The sequence below is a fragment of the Ambystoma mexicanum genome, chromosome 10, assembly GCF_040938575.1.
Source record: "Ambystoma mexicanum isolate Mex_15411 chromosome 10, UKY_AmexF1_1, whole genome shotgun sequence".
NCBI classification, from domain to species: Eukaryota; Metazoa; Chordata; class Amphibia; order Caudata; family Ambystomatidae; genus Ambystoma; species Ambystoma mexicanum.
This window is the reverse complement of record NC_090932.1, coordinates 1,509,156,296-1,509,174,403: the sequence shown is the minus strand read 5'-3', so window position 1 is coordinate 1,509,174,403 and position 18,108 is coordinate 1,509,156,296. Positions and strand designations below refer to the sequence as shown.

General features: G+C 45.7%; 1 protein-coding gene across 3 annotated transcripts in view; it reads right to left on the bottom strand.

Moving 5' to 3' along the window:
* KMT5A (lysine methyltransferase 5A) overlaps positions 1 to 18,108 on the bottom strand; it is a 115,332-nt gene that overhangs the window by 40,769 nt on the left and 56,455 nt on the right. For all 3 annotated transcript variants that reach the window (XM_069619671.1, XM_069619673.1, XM_069619672.1), the window contains exon 4: positions 15,382 to 15,586. In XM_069619671.1, coding sequence (XP_069475772.1) covers positions 15,382 to 15,586 — 205 coding nt within the window. The remainder of the gene's footprint in view (positions 1 to 15,381; positions 15,587 to 18,108) is intronic.

Below are 18,108 nucleotides of genomic sequence, written 5' to 3'. Positions count from 1 at the left end.
CTCTCCAGAAATACAGTCTGAACTTACAGCTCCATGTACACAATGGTGGGGAAAAAGGGCTGTGTGAGGATGAACGTGTGAAATCTCTTGTTCCCCTTGGTTGACCATTCCCACCATTTTTTTTACCAAAGACTCAAATCTCCAACACATCCACCAGGCAGGCCCATTGTAACGTTATGTGCTTCCCTGTTCGAACATATGGCATAATTCATGGATAAAACCATTTGTTTCTGCCCTACACTTCCATCTTCATGATAACAAGGATTTTTTATTTTTACAACATATCAATGACATTCCTTGGGAATACCACCTAATCTTGGCCATTCTTGATATGGTCTCACTTTATACATCCATTGATCACAATATAGGATTGACAGCTTGCAAGTACTTCTTGGACACTCGATCACCAAACCATTTGGGACACAGCACTAGGATTTTGGAAATGTTGTTCTGTTTGACACAATGTTTTTTGTTTGAAGGTGTTTTTTTCTGTCAAGTCAGGGGCACTGCTATGGGCAGTACTTCGCCCCGTCCTATGCTAATCTCACAATGGGGTGGTGGGAAGCAACCTGTCTGATTTAGTTTCCTTGAGTTTTCCCACACAGATTATTTCTTGGTGGCGGTATATCGATGATGTTGGAAGGGCACTGAGGGGTATTGGTTATTTGTCAGGAGCATTAATGTAAATCGTCAATTTGAGCTTCACTGAATGCCATAGCCAAACTGAAATTGTATACCTTGATGTCACCGTTACTCTAGATTCATCAGGTATACATACCTCACTGCATAATAAAATATAATACTGGCCTTCCCCTTCTTGCCAGTAGCGGTCATCCTCCCTCTTGCAAAAAGCATCCCATATGGTGAACTTATTTGTTTTCGCTGTAATTGTACTTATCTTGCACATTGTGATCAATGCTGTACTTTGGCTGCATCAGACTTTCTAATACAAGGTTATGATAAGAAAGTAATTGAAACAGCTTATGTCAAAGCACGTGGACTCTCTACGGAAAGACTTCTACATGGCGTTGGGCCTGACAAATCGGTTAATGATGATCCTCGTCTCATTGTTACATTTGATAGTGCCTCCTCGAGTGTCCGTAAAATTATACAAAAACATTGGCGTGTTCTTACTTTGGACAAGGATCTGCATCTCTTATTGTCTGCACGGCTATCATTGGTTTACAAACGAGCCCCATCGCTCAAAGACAAACCGGTATCAAGCTTCCTACCTCCACTTAAAAGAATTCTGGGATTAGTAATCGGCTTCCTGTCTTGTCGTTTGATTTTACAAGATATAAAGTATGTGTTCACGCTACTGTTCAGAAATAATTCATGCATCCCATCACTGATCTAAAATATGAAATCAAACAAGCGATCAACTGCGACACTGGTTTTATCGTGCCCATGCCAGAAATGCTTTAAAACTTCAACATTTGAGGACCAAAAAAAATAAAAAAATAAATAAAAAAATAGAGTCCCTGCATACCCTATGGCAACGATTTCCGTATGCCAACCTTTTGGAGTAGCCCATGTCCCTAAACACCCTAGAGGTGGGGCTCGGATCCTGAAGTTGCGACAACTGGTAACTAAATGTATCCTCGATTTTGACACCAAGGTTCCCAATGGACATATCGATGAGTAGCTTTACCCTTTTCTTGGAGTATAAATATCCAAAGCCTTCTACTCTTTCAACCATGCTATATGAATATTTGGGCTTTTTCAGCTGTGCACTATTTTGTTAAATTCAGGTTTTTCCTTGGTCTTTATGACTTAAATTTAGATCAGTGGTTATTCATGTCCAGCTTTCTGGGGGCACTTTGTGCCTTCTTTTCTCACTGTTGTATGCTGAGCCTTTATTTGTATTTTATATCTAGACACTCCAGAAGGGACTATGGGCCAGACACAAACTCTCAAAAAAAAGAAATTGTCTGCTATTTGTACTTTATTGATCAGTTCGGCGCTCCATTGTCCTTTTGACATGCTTGCAGTTCGTTTACAGTATTTTACTGTAGTTGCATTGTACTATGAGGTTGCCTACCTGATTCAATCTTTGAAGTTCTATGGGTTCTTTGCAGTCCTGGATAATAGCACTTTATCTTGCTGGTTTTGCACTTATGCTTATTTGCACTTTATGGCTCCAACAGTTAACAGAAGAACATTTTATTATGATGCTATTTTTGCTTAAAATTTAGTGCGATCCCATGTATTAATCTGGGATCACTGTTTAGTGGGGCGGCCAATCGTGATATTTATTGCCGTCTGTTGCACTGGCACATTATCTTGCCATTTTTTTGCACAAACATCTTAATATCCCTGCTGACTTCTAGTCAATGTGTGCTTGCATTTGCACATATACCAGTCTTATTTCATTGTATTTTTACTGTAGTCTAGGAGTGTCGTGTATTTGTATTGTTTGCATTTAGCAACATTTTCACCAATTTTTCATGCCGTCTTGTATTGCCCATGGTTTACATTAATGTACTCTAAATAGTCCACCCTTGTGAGATGTCTTTGCCATGCTTGGATTGTCAGTTAATGTGCAGATGCATGAAGTTGACTGTTATTGGGTGCCCACTTTGGGTTTCATGTGTCGCTCTTTTTGCAACTACTTTACTGTTGTGTTACTAATCCGCACTTCAATGCAGGTATGCATTTGCATTATCCTGCCATCCATTCAAAGATGTCTGCCATGGAGGTGTCTAACTCAGGCTTAGTCCAACAATTAGTGGACACAAAGAAAGGACTTCTTATTTAGATCGCTCCAAAGGCTGTTTCCTCCCCCCCACCCCCTTTTTGTGATCAAGCACTAGACTGAAACATGTTGTGTACAGGACTTGTCCGATGGTGTCCTGCCTCTGGTGTCTGCTAGATTTTTTCCTTTTTTTTTAGATAACCAATTGAATGAACTAGTTTACTAATTTGGTTAGAGTTTTTTTTTTTTAATTTCAGAATGGAGACTCGTGGACATTGCTTGTGCTCGCTTGGAGTGCATTTTGAGATATATATTCTCTGGGGGATTCCCGTTTCATCTGTTCCACACAGATTACCTCATCATTGCTGGTCATCCCCCCCAGTCAGCGTTGTTCTAAACAGTTTATTTTCGTCACTGCCTTTGAGCTGCGGCTCACTCGCGTGTAGTCCATGTCTCTCGGTGCTCCAGTGTAAACCCTCTCACGGAGAGTCTCTCAGCCATTTCCCTCTGGAGGTTACAGTAATTGATGCATTTACTTCAGCTGAAGCCTGGCTCGGAACGTAAGCCTAGTCAATTACAACCCAGTCTCCCGTGACATGTATAAACTATTTCTTCATCCGTGTCTCTCCAACGGCGGCACTGCTGAGACAGTCGCTTCTCCCTCTTCAACCCAACATGGCCCGTTTATCAAAACTAGCTGCTTTCCACACACAGTTCTCTCATGCAATCAGGGCCTCAGTATGCCCATTTATATTCGCCTTCCAGTTCCTCCTCCACTTGCACTCCCCGTCAACGAACATCGCAGTCATTAGAGGAAAGCCTGTTAACTTCTGCTCCCCTTACTGATTTGCTGCATCATCCCTCCTTCATTCCCATTGTCCCTCCTTCTGCAGTCATCCTCGCACCTTTTCACTGCCATTGATGCTCTGTGTTGCCACATTTTCCCTCAGGGTCCACCTTCTCCTGGTTAAACCCTTCACACGCCATTTTGCATCATCAGCTATCCAGACAGTATGACGAAGTAGGTGTGACATCAGGGTGTTCATATCAATTATGATGTCGAGAGAACAGCAAGTATAGTTGTGGAGAATAAAGAATGGCAGCACAATAGTCCAGTTTAGAGAATACAAGATTGGTTAAGAGATTCTTGGCAGTATTGAAAGCAAGGAGGTGCCGGATTTTCCTAATATTTAGGGGGGTGTTTAGGTGAGCCACCGTTGCAATTCGGGAGATGAAAGCAGAGAGTGAGAAGAATCAGATTACACTGATGTTTCTAGCTGAAGAATAGGGGAAGAGTAGGGGAAGAGTGTCAGGTGTGAATTGGATAGACAGGGAAATATGAGATTTAGCAGGGAAGAAGGGTGACTGTTTTGGTAGAGTTTAATGTCCGAGTGCAAAGGCAGCCAAAATTAATGGAAGAGACAGTTTGATCAGAGGAGAGTTCAGGAAGAAAGAAGATTTGGGTGTTGCCTGCAAAGAGTTAGTATGAGAATCTAGAGGAGATTAGCGACACCAGAGCAAGGTGTAGGACCCAAGACAGAGCCCTGTGGGACATTAACAGTGGAGGAGCAAGTTGAGAGGTGTTCTTGCTCCAGGAGACCGAATTGGCAAGGTGCCAGGTAGGATTCAATCCAGGAAAGGGATTGATCGCAAATCCCAGAACAAACCGTATTAAGGAGATCTGAGTGAGCTAAAGTGTCAGAGGCATCGAACATGTTAGGGAGAATTAGGATAGCAAATTAGCAATGCTTAGCAGGGGAGGAAAAGTTGAAGACATTTATGAGAGCAGTTTCTGTGAAAGGACAGGAGCAGAAAACTGCTTGTAGGGAGACACGAAGGTTGTGGATGTCTAAGAAAATGGAAAGATGCTTGAAAAAACACCCTTTCAAGCACACCAAGTAGTGGAGGAGGGGCACAGGGTGAAGGGTAGCTGGTAGATTCAGGCCAGCCTCTTGGTGTGTTTTTTTTTTTGGCGAGGCTGAAGGGGGAAATAGGTTTCACTAGCTGAGGAGCAAGAAGGTCTGATGGGGTACAAGAGGGGTTAGCCTTCATCAGTCGAGATCATATGTCAGTATTAGTGTGACTAAAGTGGGAGATCAAGGATGATAGAGTATAGAGTAGGCAGTGTAATCTGTAGGAGGGAGTGCGAGGCATGTTCAGAGTCTAATTTTAGAAATGTTTGCAGCAAAGTATTCAGCGAGATCCTTCGCTGTGAGTGGAGTTGCTAGTCCAAGATTTAGGAGGCGCGAGTTTAGGGTGCCCTGTAGCCAGCAAGGATGGTTGAGTGAGCGTCCGTGAGGGTGCAGTAGAAATCTGCATTTACTCTAGCAAGAGAGGACTTGAGTGTTCAGGGTAGAGCGTAATGTTTCAGGTCCTCATTCAAGTGGGTACACCTCAATTAGCACAGCAGCCAACAGGTCTGTGCAGAGAGCGTATGAATGGAGTGACCCATGGTTGAGTATTCTGAAACTTGGGGTGAAAGTTAGCCGTGGGAAGAGACGAGATTCAAAAGGAAGTGATTGGAAGCTAAAGAAGGCAGTGTTAATCGAAAAGGCATTGTGTGAAGGACGAGAGGGAGAACTGTAGGTCTGAGAGAAAGGGAGGAATGTCAGAAAGTTTCCATTTCCTTTTAGTAATTGGGGAGGTCAGAGGGTTGAAGGCTCAGGACGAATAAATCCTCAAGAATGTGTAGAGGCTGGTTAGTCGTTGAATCACTGCTCTGGGCCTTTGCAGATCAGGTAGTCCAACAGGATCGGATCAAACAACGCTCCCCACAATAACACCATTGCCCCTCGATTGGTTGGTAAGTTCCCCAATAGACCCTGAAAAATATGAATGCCCAGATACCTAAACAAGCCCCCCCCCCCCGCCCTCCCATCAGAGTCCACAGTCCGGCATGGTCGCCATGTCCCGAACTTGAAGCCCTCCAGTGGAAATAACACTGACTTTTCAATATTGATGTGATAACCCAACAATTTCCAGAAATTGTCTGACACCTCTAGTAGGACTGGGAAATTATCTACCAGGTTTCCCCACCTACAGCAACAGGGAATCTGCGTATATGGAAATCACATGCCATACCCCTCCCGCCAATATGCCTGCATGCTCCATCTCCTTCCAGAGATACCTTCGCCAGGGGCTCCACCACCATTGCAAATATTAGGCAGACCAGGCACACTTGCCTGGTGTCTAGTGTCTCTACTCAGCGTCCATCTCCGATACCCAGCTATTAGTTTTCACTCTGGCCATCAGTTTATTGTACAAGAGCTGCAGCCATCTGCATATGGTGTTTCCAAACCCGTAGGCTCCCAGCACTCGGAACAGCCACTCCACTGAATCGAAAGCCTTCATGGCATCAAACGAGGCCACTGCCAGATCTTCCCGGAGTCCCTGATCTGGTCCATTACGTGGCGCAACCGAAGATTCATTGTGGTGCTTCCCCCCCCCCCTACAAATCCACACTGGTCTGGTGCATCAGACCTGGGGCCTCCCCGGATAATCTGACAACACCATCCCCAGGATTTTCACGTCGACATTTAACAACGAAAATTGGCAGATAGGATGAGCATTCAGTCTTTCAATAGAACACTTATCACTTCCTGCATGGATTCTGGTAGAATGCCTGCCACGAAGGCTTCATCATAGATTAAGTTGGGGGGATGGGGTCCAATTGCCCCTCAAACTGACGATTCCACCAGGAATCCCATCCCCACAAATAAACTTAAGGGTTAGGGGGCCAAAATAAATGTATTAAAAAAGTAAAGGAAGGAAGGGGTATGGGTCCACCCCCCCCCCCACTAAAAGAAAAAAAATGCAAATTGACAATTCTAAAAGATTTTGAAGCAACAGTACATAATCTTGGAATCCTTTTCGATCCTAGATGTCCGATTTAACAGATCAAGTCATACTTGCACCATCATAATTGAAAAATGTAATACTTCATTTAGCGGCCTCTGAAAGGCAGATTTTAACATGCGACTAAATAGGCATGTTCCTCACTCGGTGAGCTAGCTCACTGGCATTATGACCATGCAATCCTGCTGCAATTAGGTTTTACAGAACATGGTCACCGATCCATAATAGCATGCACCTTCATAACGAAGTTGCTCATTGGAAGAATCTGTTTAACGGTAGGAGGATTTCAAGCAATTGGGTTCAGTACCAAGAACCTTTTAGGTGACAAATCACCATACAAGGACACCCTCTGCTCCTAGACACCCGTTTCCCTCCAAAGCAGGCAATACACCTTGTTAGTTAATGTGGTGTACTAAATCCCACCTGTGTTCGAACTATAGAAGACTCACTCTAGGAGTGCAGAGCTCCAAATTATGTTTGGCACAAACAACCTAAACGGTTTGGTCAAGCAGCCAGGCTTAATCTAGGAGGGAGGAGAGCTCAAAGTAACCACAAAGACTTCAGGGGATACTAAAGACTACACTATTGGTTGCGCATTATACTATTCTCTGTTCGACTTTAGATGACAGACAAGTAGTAAGAGGAGCATTCAAGTTAGCAAATCAATTTGTTAAACAACATGCAATGTAATGCAACAAGGATACATTAAGTAACTTCTGGGTAGCCTACACTTTAGAAAGTTCAGCCCATCTGGGAATGAGAGCCTGTCAGTTGGGACACAGGGTGACCAGGGCCAGTAGAGATATGTCATTTATAAAGCACCTGTACAAAGAAGGCAGACAACTGGCAAGGTTCAGCAGGATTCTTAGATGTTGCATGTAGGTAAAACGTATACAGAGGGTTCAGGGGGGGGTCGGATAGACCTGGAGGATTGTAGCCCAAAAGACCGATGTCCTTAGGCATGTGAGAACACTATTGGTTTGTCCACCCCAAAGTGCATCATGAATCTGCGGAGGAGCCCAGATCAAACACTAGGAGCAAGATAGTACCTTTTCAGTTAAAGAATAGAATAGTGGGTCCCCCCAGGTGAGGCGACAGCATCTCCCGTTTGGATTCTTGGCCTGGAGGACATTTTGGCAGGAGCAGATGGTCAGCTTTTTCAGATGGGACACCCAGCAGACTATCTTCATGATAAAGGCTCATTGGGACACTCAGGCTTCAGAGCCCAGACGTTTGTCACACAGCGGGCTTCCCTCGGTTCTTGGACCTCCTGACTTGGAAGAGGAGACATCTCAGAGCAGAAGTCACTGTAAGCCCAGAAAGATGCCCAGACGGTTCCAGACAAAACTGCGCTTCATGAGACTATGCACAGCAAAATGGTTCAGGTCCCAGCTCAGGACTGTCGGCTCTGCAAGGGAGAGCTCAAAATGCCTGGTTAGGCACACCATTGCAAGGAAGGATTGACCCCATCAAGCAGAAGGTGAGGTTGCTGCAGCAGCAGTTACTCTGCAGTCATTGGCGGTCGCTGCAAAGTAGTCCTTTAGTTCCTTCATTGGTCCGCTCCTTCTGCTCTAGGACACTGGCATTTTATGCAGGAAAACCGCTGGGATGCACCAATGAAGCATTCATGCAAATCTGGGGGCTGCTTGTCCAAAATGACAGCCTGCCTCCCAGTTTGAGCTGGTGGTAAGAAGAATTTTAATTTTTGTGCCAATTCCCTTCAACCTTACAAACTCCCCCCCCCACCCCAGCTCTCTTGCTGGATTTAGGACTTTTAAATTTTAACTCTCGGGTGAGACCTTTCCCACTCATGCGTTTTTCCCGGATTTGGATTTCACTGTTCGAGTCCATACAAAAAGCAGATGCCTATTGGGTTTCAGTGACAGCACCTTCAGTGCAGCGTCATTGGAAAATCCTTTGGATTTCTCTTACGGTTTAAATACCTTTTCTTGGGTGAGCCACAGTTCCCAAGAAGGTGAAATTGCTCTTACTTACCTTTCTAGGTTCAGCACACACCATCTTATGTGGAGTGCTGGGGGGTTACTTGGTAGCCCTTATCCTACTTTCTCATGTAACATTTTGTTACCCTCACTACTTTAATGAGCTGGTGGCAGTGGTTTAATTTTTACTACCATTGGGCTTTTCTACCGCAGGCTGAATCCTCAGCTGAAGTACAGCACCCATGGGTGTCCATGTTGTCAAAATGGGCTTGGTCTTTGTGAGGTTCTTGGCTTTTAATCCGTGCATAGACAGATTTGAGCCCTTTGCGTTTTGCCTTTGGGTGGCTTCAGCCCTGAAGCCTGCCCCCAAATCCAGTGTGTCTGGAAGGACAGGATGTGAGGGAGGGACCAGAAACTCCTCTGTCCTTTGTCTCTAGGAGTGCCTGAGCGACACCAGCCCCTATTGGCTGTCTGTCCTGAAAGGACAATCACCCTGCTGTGTGATTGACAGCCTAGGCTGTGCATGAATGGGAAAACTTGCTTCAAGGGGAGGGTTTTGGGACTAGAGGCACAGTTGACCACTGGAAGAACCATCTGAAGCAGAAATCGTGAAGAGAAGCCCACTGCAACCTCCTAGACCCTTTAAGTACTGGTGAAGCCCTGCTGCTTTGCAGACCTCCCTTTTCAGATCTACAGAAGCTTCGGAAAGGACGGCTTCTTCCTTTGGGTTAGTGGGACCAACTAACCCAGAGACAAACTCCACTTGGCACAATACCCGACTTGCTGTGTCTCTCAGTTTCGGCAGAAACTGAATGCCAGGGGTCGAGTGTCCATAACGAATTTCAACGTTTGCTGTGGAACAAACCCGGCCAAATGCTCCAGCAGCCTCCTAATGACACTACATAAGCAGGAAATCCAGACCCAGAGTCCCCTGCCCAGAGCCCAGGACAGACACCCCCCCCCCCCCACCACACCCCTCACGAGTACTGCCGCAGGAGCCCTCCAGACATCCACCATCTTGTCCCCACGGCCGAGGCTCAGAAACCAGTGTCTGCTTGGCTGTAGCAAGACAGAATCCAGATGGACCACTTTTCTACCAACCAGAGGTACTGTTTGGGCTTGGAGTACTCATCTTCTTGCCTTAAATTGTGCTATCTCACTTGAGATTTGCACTTGCTTAACTGAGTTGATTTCAACTCTCCTTTGCACAGGCCTAACAGCTTGTGTCTCTTCAGTGATTTTCCGTGAACAATCTGACTTTGTGAAAGACTATATCCAAGTAGTGCATCAGAACTATAGACTTGCTCCAAATAACTACAGTTGTCCAGGCTCCCTAAAAGCACCCTTCTGAATCCATGGACTTTGGCAGTGTGTGTACCTCCATAGGTTGTAGCTTGTTGAATACAGTTACTGCTGGGAAAGGCTTACCTAGATTTCATTGGAGGATTAAGTTGTCCTCACATTCTAAGAAACGGTTCTAACCTTTATATTTTCCTCAACCCTTTCTTCAACTCAGAATCTCAAAATTATATTGGTGCGATATATTAAAGCAATACTATCCTTGTTATTGAAGTCACTTCAGGGTGTAGGAGAAATATTAGCATCTCCAAAGATTATTCACCAGCTTGTATTTGATTTTGAAAAGTATTCCAAAGTCTGCTTGAACAGTTACAATTGCCTTTTTAAAGAATGCTTTACTAAAACTGAGGTTAAATTATTTAGAACTGAAACCTTGAGTGCAAATGTTCCTTGGATTGACGGATGTCATCTGTACAGCTCACATTTACCTCTTGAGATAGGCTTTGCTGCTCACACTACCAACTTGTGTAGTACAGACCTATACCAAAAGGTGGGTTACCCAATACCAAGCAGATGGGTAAGAATTGGTGCAGTCACGCTGTCTGCACAAGACCCAACAACTTGATCCTGGTAGACACTGCAGGCCAAACACCAGGCAAGTCAGTCAACCCCCCCCCCCACTTACTGTCCTTTCAGACACAGAGCCTAGCAGACATTCGAAAAAGCAGCACGCCAAAGACCATAGACCTAGCAGCAGGACCTCCCAAGTAAGCAGAAGGTCATCAAGAGTTAAATAGAAAGAAAACCAAAAAACCATAGCCACCATCTTCAGTGAATGGGGACACGTGTCCCCTAGAGCAGCTGCGATAGCCTGCGGGTAAAGTGCACAAAAACCAGCCACTCCGATGAACTGTCACCAACTAGAAAGTTGCAAGAGCGGTGAAAAAAAAAAACCGATACATTGTGACCCCCCACCCACTTAAGGTGTGCGAAGGATTTTAAAAAAATAAAAAATAAAAAAATCCCCTCTGGCCATGGTAATGTTTAAGGAAAGCAACTAGGGCAGCTTCTAGGCGGTCCCAGCAACAGTCTAGTGCTGCATTTTGCAATAATAAATTACAGATCCCTTAAAAAAGGTTGCCACCCACCTATAAAAGCTGGTAAAAATCCAAGAGTTCAGAAAAAAGTGCGGGGTGGGGAGGTTGCGGAGACTCACACCCAAAAAGGAAATTCTACCCAACACCTCACCTTGCAGCAAATGTCGATATGGAGTGGGAAACACTAATGGGTCTCTGAAATACATTTCAACTTTTTAAAAGTATTCATGAACATCAAGCTCACTGCCCTCTTCCTCCAACACTACCCCCAACTCCCCTCCATTTCCCAGACATCAGGGTTGATGAGACCATTGCGGCCTCAAGTATGCAATGTGTTTAGTAACCCCAGAACTTGTTGCTCTACTGGTGGATTACATTCCCCTATAAGTCAGCGAGAACATTTTTTCCCCACACTCCAGATTTTACTCTTTACATGGGTGTAATTTTTAAGACGCTCCATAATTAACTTTAATTCCATTCCTTGGAACAACTTTAGTTACAGAGATCCTTTTTCATTCTCTGGGCTAGCCTTGTGAGAACTACAGTTCCAGAGGGTAGAAAGGATATTTCCATCCCTTCTACATTTTGTTAGGTGAAAACCAGCACACCACACCTTATGTCGAGTGTTGAGGAGATACAATGCATCCCTTTCTCACTAGCACCAACAATTCTGTTACAGGGACAAGTTTACCTTAAATGGCTGGTGGCAGTGAATTCACTAATTCGGTGCACCTTTACCGCAGGCCGTTTCCACAATACCGGTAAATACATGGGGGCTTATTTTAACAAAATGGCCCCCACATCTTTCACCATTTTAGTGTTCCTTGTCATTTCTTGTTCCTCCCCCCGACCCACAACAGGGCGGAAAATAACGATGACAGGAGACCCCCCCGGTGAAGCCTTCCCAGGCTACAGCGTGTCTGAAGGCAGGAAGCAACAGAGCAGGAGGGAAGGAGAGGGGGGGGGGGGGGCAGGGGGGGATGGGATTCAACACTGAGTGCTGGACAAGGTACCCGACTGCTGATATTCAGTCTCCTGGCTTGTGAAAAGTGTGCCAAAACCACATCCAGCCACGAAGAAACTCATGCCTGGAGTCTTACCCGTTGATCTTTGTTGAGAAATCCATCGGCTAGGTTTTTTGGCTGCAGATCCTGGGGTCTACCCTGCTGCAACTCTTCTGTGCTGAGGTACTTTCCTACCTTATACCTTTGCGAGTCCTGTGTAGCCTTGGGGTGCTTCTTGTGATTGGGAGTCCTCATCCAATTCACCCAGGCCCACTGCTGGAATCCTCCTAGGGTGTCTGACAAGTTCATGGACCCTTTCAACCTCTATTTTGCATTTATATAGTGCACCTAATCCATAAGCATCTGGCTGCTTACCTTATGTAGGTGAAGGGTACATACAGTACTTAGTTTCAATGACTTAGTACAGAGTTTTTGGCATATGGATCAGTTGCATAATTTCATATACAGGTATATCGTGCTAATACTATAACTTCCTTGTTTGACCAGTCTTCCATAGGAACTCAGACTTTTGCTACTTCTGTGTCTTTCCTGAACTGCTTGTTGGGCACTAGAGATCTATTGACACCCCCCCCCCCCCCCCACCCCTTCTACAACCAAAAACACCTCCACTCCAAGAATAAAGGAAAGCCTTTCCAAGGATTGGGCCGGTTGTCAAACTATTTGTTTGAAAGCAGTAAAGTTCTTAGTTACCTTGAACGTGCGTTGTGCCATTCTGAGAAGTAAATGTAAGGTTAACTCACCTGTGAATTGGTTGTGCCTCTTCCCAAAAGTAATGACGTTGACTTGGCTTTCCTTTTCCGTTAGGATATAAATAACGAAAGTGGGTCTTGCATCCCCTCCACCACCCCCCCCCCCCCCCCCCCGACTTGCCGTTAGCCTGTCTAGAATAAGTCTGCCTAGAGAATAAGTCTGCCTTAAGTTACATTTACCGTTAATTTGCCGATCGCTCATTTAAGAAGTATACAGGTTTTAATTACCTTGAGTTAGTTGTGTGCCATACTAATACAAATTAAAGTTATTGCTTCCCTCCAACTGTGTTCCACAGAGCTGAAAAGCTGCATCTATTACACCAAAAGGTTTATTTTTATTTTTTAACCTAGCATAACTAGGTTATCCTGAATAGTTAGGTGTCTACTGTTCCTTGAATGAATTCCACTATTCAGAAAAGTAGATTTGCAAGTTAGCCTACTATGTGATTTCTTGCTGAGCCACTGCATAACCGACAGGGTCTACTACCCTTTAATTACTGAAAGTAACTAATGGTTTTACTGATGAATAGGTGTGGTCTACACTAAATGTTTATGATCAGGTTTCAGAGTTTCTTTTAAGTATTCTGAGGAAGGTTTATGCTTTGGTCTGTGTACCTTCAAGCATTGTGGTGTTTTTATCATGTGTTTATGACCAGTACCACAAGTCTAAACTTGGCCTACTTGTATTTATAATAAACCTTTGTTATAATACTGTGCTCCTATTGAATCCTTGGTATACTACAGGTTCTATGCACTTTCCTACAGCCCTCTCCCTACTAAGATAAACCTGGCTGCTCAGTCTACACTACCATATACTGAGATGGTACAGCCTTATACTAAGTGAGTCTTGTACAGTCTCAGTTGAATGGCTATACTAAGCCCTTAGTTGGGCTGTCCAAAAGCAAGATATTACACAGGACTCATGCGATACTCAAAATAGCCTTCCAAGAGATTTAACTACTGAATAAACTGCTCAGATGTTTTTAATAAACTGTGGTGAGCACTACTTCCTGTGAAAAAATAAAATGGGGGTCCTAGAGTAGTCCTGTGGGACCAGGTGGAGCTTTCCTTCTTTGATGATTGGAATACATATGACCAAAATATCTTTGTGTGCGCATAAATATGCCCCTACAACTAAAGTGTCTCTGAAGGTCTTTTGGTTACGCATACTGAATTATCCAAAACAGGTCCCACCCGGTAGGAACTAAAGAAAAAAAAAATATTTTCAATAAAAGTGTTTCTAAAATCCACATCACAGCCCTGAAGCTAGCCGAGCAATTGATTGATATTTTATTTCTATCGTGCTTGTACAAGTGTTTCAGAGCGCGTCAAGGCAAGGGCGGGGAACAGTGGAGAACAAAACAGCGATCTTACCAGGCCCAGTGACATTGAGAACGCACAAGTGCAAGGGGGAGGGGGAGGGGGAGAAGTGGAAAGGGAGACGTGGAAAGTGCGAAGCAGAGGAGAAACAAATAATACAGGCAACAAAGAGTGATAGTGCAGCCAGCAATTTGCAAGTGCTAGGTTTAAGGTAGCAGACAGAGTAGGTCTGATCAGCGCAGGGAGTGGGGGGCCCGGAGGAAGTGTGGGAGGATGAGCAGGTACCTGGAGCCGGAGGACAGAGGGTGGCCAGGTGCACAGTGCCAAGAGAACAGATCAGCAGGGGCGAGGGGGGAGCAAAGGCAGAAGAGAGGGAGGTCTTGAGGTGCTTCCGGAACCGGAGATTATTCTCCTTAAGTTTTAGAGTAATCAGCGAGAAGAGCCTGATCAGTGATACCCAGGTTTTCAGAGACGGTTGAGCAGGATGGTATGGTTAACCGTGTCGAAGGCAGAGGATCAGCTGTGGGTTTCTTGAGGAGAGGATGCACAAGGGACTGCTTCAGAGGGTAGGAGGAAGCATCCGGAGGCAAAGTAGTGGTTGCAAAAATCAGCAAGGGCCGGAGCAAGGGTATCAATGTGGTCCTTGATGGTTTTAGAGGAACAGGGATGCACCCGTTTTGACAAGGTTTTCATAGATCGGACTTGTCTAGCAACCTCGTCAGGGGAGAAAAGAGGAAAGGACGAGAAGGATGGTGGGGGTGGCTAAAGGAGGGTCAGCAAGCACAGATTGAGAGGGGTGGGGGAGGGGGGTGGAGAGGATGGACAGGATGTCCTGTTTTTTTTTTATGAAGTGAGCGGCAAGGGCATTGCAAAGAGCCTGGGAGGCAACAAGAGGGGGTAGAGACTGCAGCAGGGTTGGCCAGCTCCTTGCAGATTTCAAAGAGTTCGGCCAAGCTGTTAGATGCCACAGAGACAAGCTTGAATGTGGACTCTTCTTGGTGAGGACAGTCGGTATTGCATTTGTAGCAGGCGACAGGCCAGTTTATCAGAGAATGACCAGGAAGCCCTCCATTTCCTCTCAGCCGCTCTACGCATACGTTTAAGTGTAGCTAGCTCAGAGTCATAGCAGGAATTGCACTTGGCTTTGGACTTCAAACGGATCCTCATGACAGGGGCAAGAGCATCAGAAATTGATGAGCAGAGACAGGGCTGTGTTAGGATGCGAGACAGCCCGAGGCGATTGGGGTGGGGGAATGGCTGAAAAAGCATCAACTGACAAACAGGGTTATGGAAACAAGCCTTTGTACAGCAATGGAATACCACTCAAATCAACGTGACATCGGATAATAAAACACTTAAACCACATTTTCTATCCCAAAGACATAAAGGAATTTTACTTACTTTCGCCTTGCCGTTGATGCCGGTTTGGATTTGATGGAATTTGCAGGCCGTGCACTTTTAACAGCTGGTGGTAACGAGACAACCGTTTGCTTTTCTGTCACAAATTCTTTTTGCCCATTATGCATTGGCTCTGTGGAATGACAGCCCCGTTCTTTTTCAGGCAACCTCATTGTCATTTCTGCTCGATTATTTACATTTCTTTTGTCTGCAATGCAAGTGTAAAAAAAGAAAATCCCACTCATCTATATGTTGATTAACCATGCATTTTTGTTCAGTGCATGATAGAACAGTGAACTTGATGCAAACAAAAAAAAGAAGCCAAGTGATGAACACGGGTGAAGACAACTTTATGGCTGAAGTAGTTTTTCCTGGGTTTTAGACAATTCTTCCTTTCAGCCAGCCTTAATCAAAGCCCAACAGAATTACTCAGTTCCTGTGCACTGAAGTCCTTAAAACACCTAAAGCAGAGGCAGCCAATGGTGTCCGAGAGAGCGAAAGTCTCCTCCACTATGTGGTGGCAGCTTTGTGTGCAATATAGGTTGTCCACCTCATTAAAACCATTTTACTTGGCTGGGGTCCATTCTGACTCGGTCCTCAATCTCAAAATGGCAGCATTCTACATTAACCAGGTTACTCACCGTAGTGACCACCTTACTCCTAGTCCATAGTCCCCTTTCGTCCATATTTATGGGACGTTCCTCCGTCCTGTGGGACAGGACCAGGGCCCTTTGTAAAAGCATCCAAAAATTTCAATTTTTTAGTCCTTCCTCTTTCTACGAGGTGCCCGGCACACAGCCATAAGCCTGCCCATCTCAGCTCCGCTCATCAGCCATCAGTCCTTTTCTATCGCCAGGTCAGAAACCTTTTAGCAATAACAGGAAACTTATTAGAGGGGACGGCAGGCGGGCGTATGGAGAAATGGGGACTATGGACTAGGAGCAAGGTGGTCACTACTTATGGGAGATTCCCCAGCACTCCTTACAGGAACTATGGGGGGGGGATGGAAAAAAAACCCTATCTGAAATAGGTTCTTCAGCACAGCCTGACCAAACTGAGCATCAGCTCTTGAACTCCGGTCTAGACAAGGTTTACTAAAAGCCGATGGGGAGGCCCAGGTAGCTGCCTTTGTGATGGTCTCCCAGGGGACATATTTCTGAAAGGAAACTGCGGCTGCCTTGCCCTGCACCAGGTGTGCATGAATACCTTTAGGAGGCTTCAGCCCTTGAACGGTGTAAGACTCCGCAATGCAGGCCGCGATCCATCTGGAGATGGTCGCCTTAGAGGCCTGCTTACCTTGTGGATTACCAAAGGTGGCGAACAGTTAAGAGCTCCTAAATTCGGATGTTCTGTCAAGATAGAACTGAAGAGCCCTTCTAACATCCAGACAGTGTAGAACTCTTTCCGTCTCTGAAGCGGGGTTCGGGAAAAAGACCGGCAGAGAAATAGATTGCTTTAGATGGAACTCAGAAACCACCTTCGGCAAGAAAGCAGGGTTTGTCTGTAGGACCACCTTATCCTTGTGAAAAGCCAAGAAGGGACGTCCCACCGACAAAGCTTGGAGCTCACTCACACGTCTTGCCAAAGTGACGCCCACCAAAAAGGACACCTTCCATGACAGGTGCTTGAGGTCCACTGTAGCCATTGGTACGAAAGGCTTATGCCAAAGCGCCGTCAGGACCATACTTGGATCCCACGCCCGGTGCGGACTGCTAATTGGATGGTAAGGGTGCGGACTGCTAATTGGATGTTAAGGGCGTGTCAAGCCTGAAAAATGTCGCTTAACCACTGGATTAGACAGAGTCAGAACAATGGCCCGTAGATAGGTAGGCGGAAACGGCCAAAAGATAAGTTCTACATGATGACAGAACATGAACTCCCGACTCTGCTAAGTAGGATACAAAGGACAACACTGCCAATCGTAGCCAGCCTGGGCCAACTGCTTGTTTAAACACCAATGACAGACCCTAAACCATTTGCTTCTGTACTGGACCTAGTCGAAGGTTTTCTGGCTGCCTGGATAATACGCATGTTATCCGCAGACAGGCCAGGATGTTCTAAAGACCTGTACTCAGGCACCATGCTGCCAAGCTGAGCGATTGTGGGGAGGGGTGCCACAGTTATTCCCCCTGGTGAAGAAGATCGGGGGTCACCGGTAGCCTGATCGGTGGATACACCGACCAGTGTTGAAGTTCTGAGAACCAAAACCTGGCTGGCCACCATGGGGCTATGAGCAGAAGAGAACAGTTCAACTAGATCTTCAATTTGCAATGGAATTTCAAGCGTATCCCCCAGAGAAGAGGCTCCCAGTCTGTTTCTGGAGTTATACAGTGGAAGCTTCTTGGTTACCGCCGTAGTGAAGAGGTCCACATCCGGAGTGCCCCAGTGCAGGAAAACCCATGAGGACCTCCGCCTTCAGTTCCCACTCGTAGCTGACTCTGCCGACTGGGGGCATCTGTCGCGACATTCAGATGGCCCAGAATGTGTACTGCAAGTAGCCAGACACCATGCTGAACCGGCCACTCCCAAATCTGGATGCACAGCTCCACAAGCGAGGGGGAGACTTGGTGCCCCCTTGCTTGTTGATGGTAAACATCGACACCACATTGTCCGTGCAAATATGGTGCACCTTGTTGGCTACTATCAGTATGAACGCCTTGAGCGCTAGGAAAATCGCCAGGAGCTCCCGATGATGTATGTGCAGGAGCTTGTCCTGAGGCGACCAAAGAT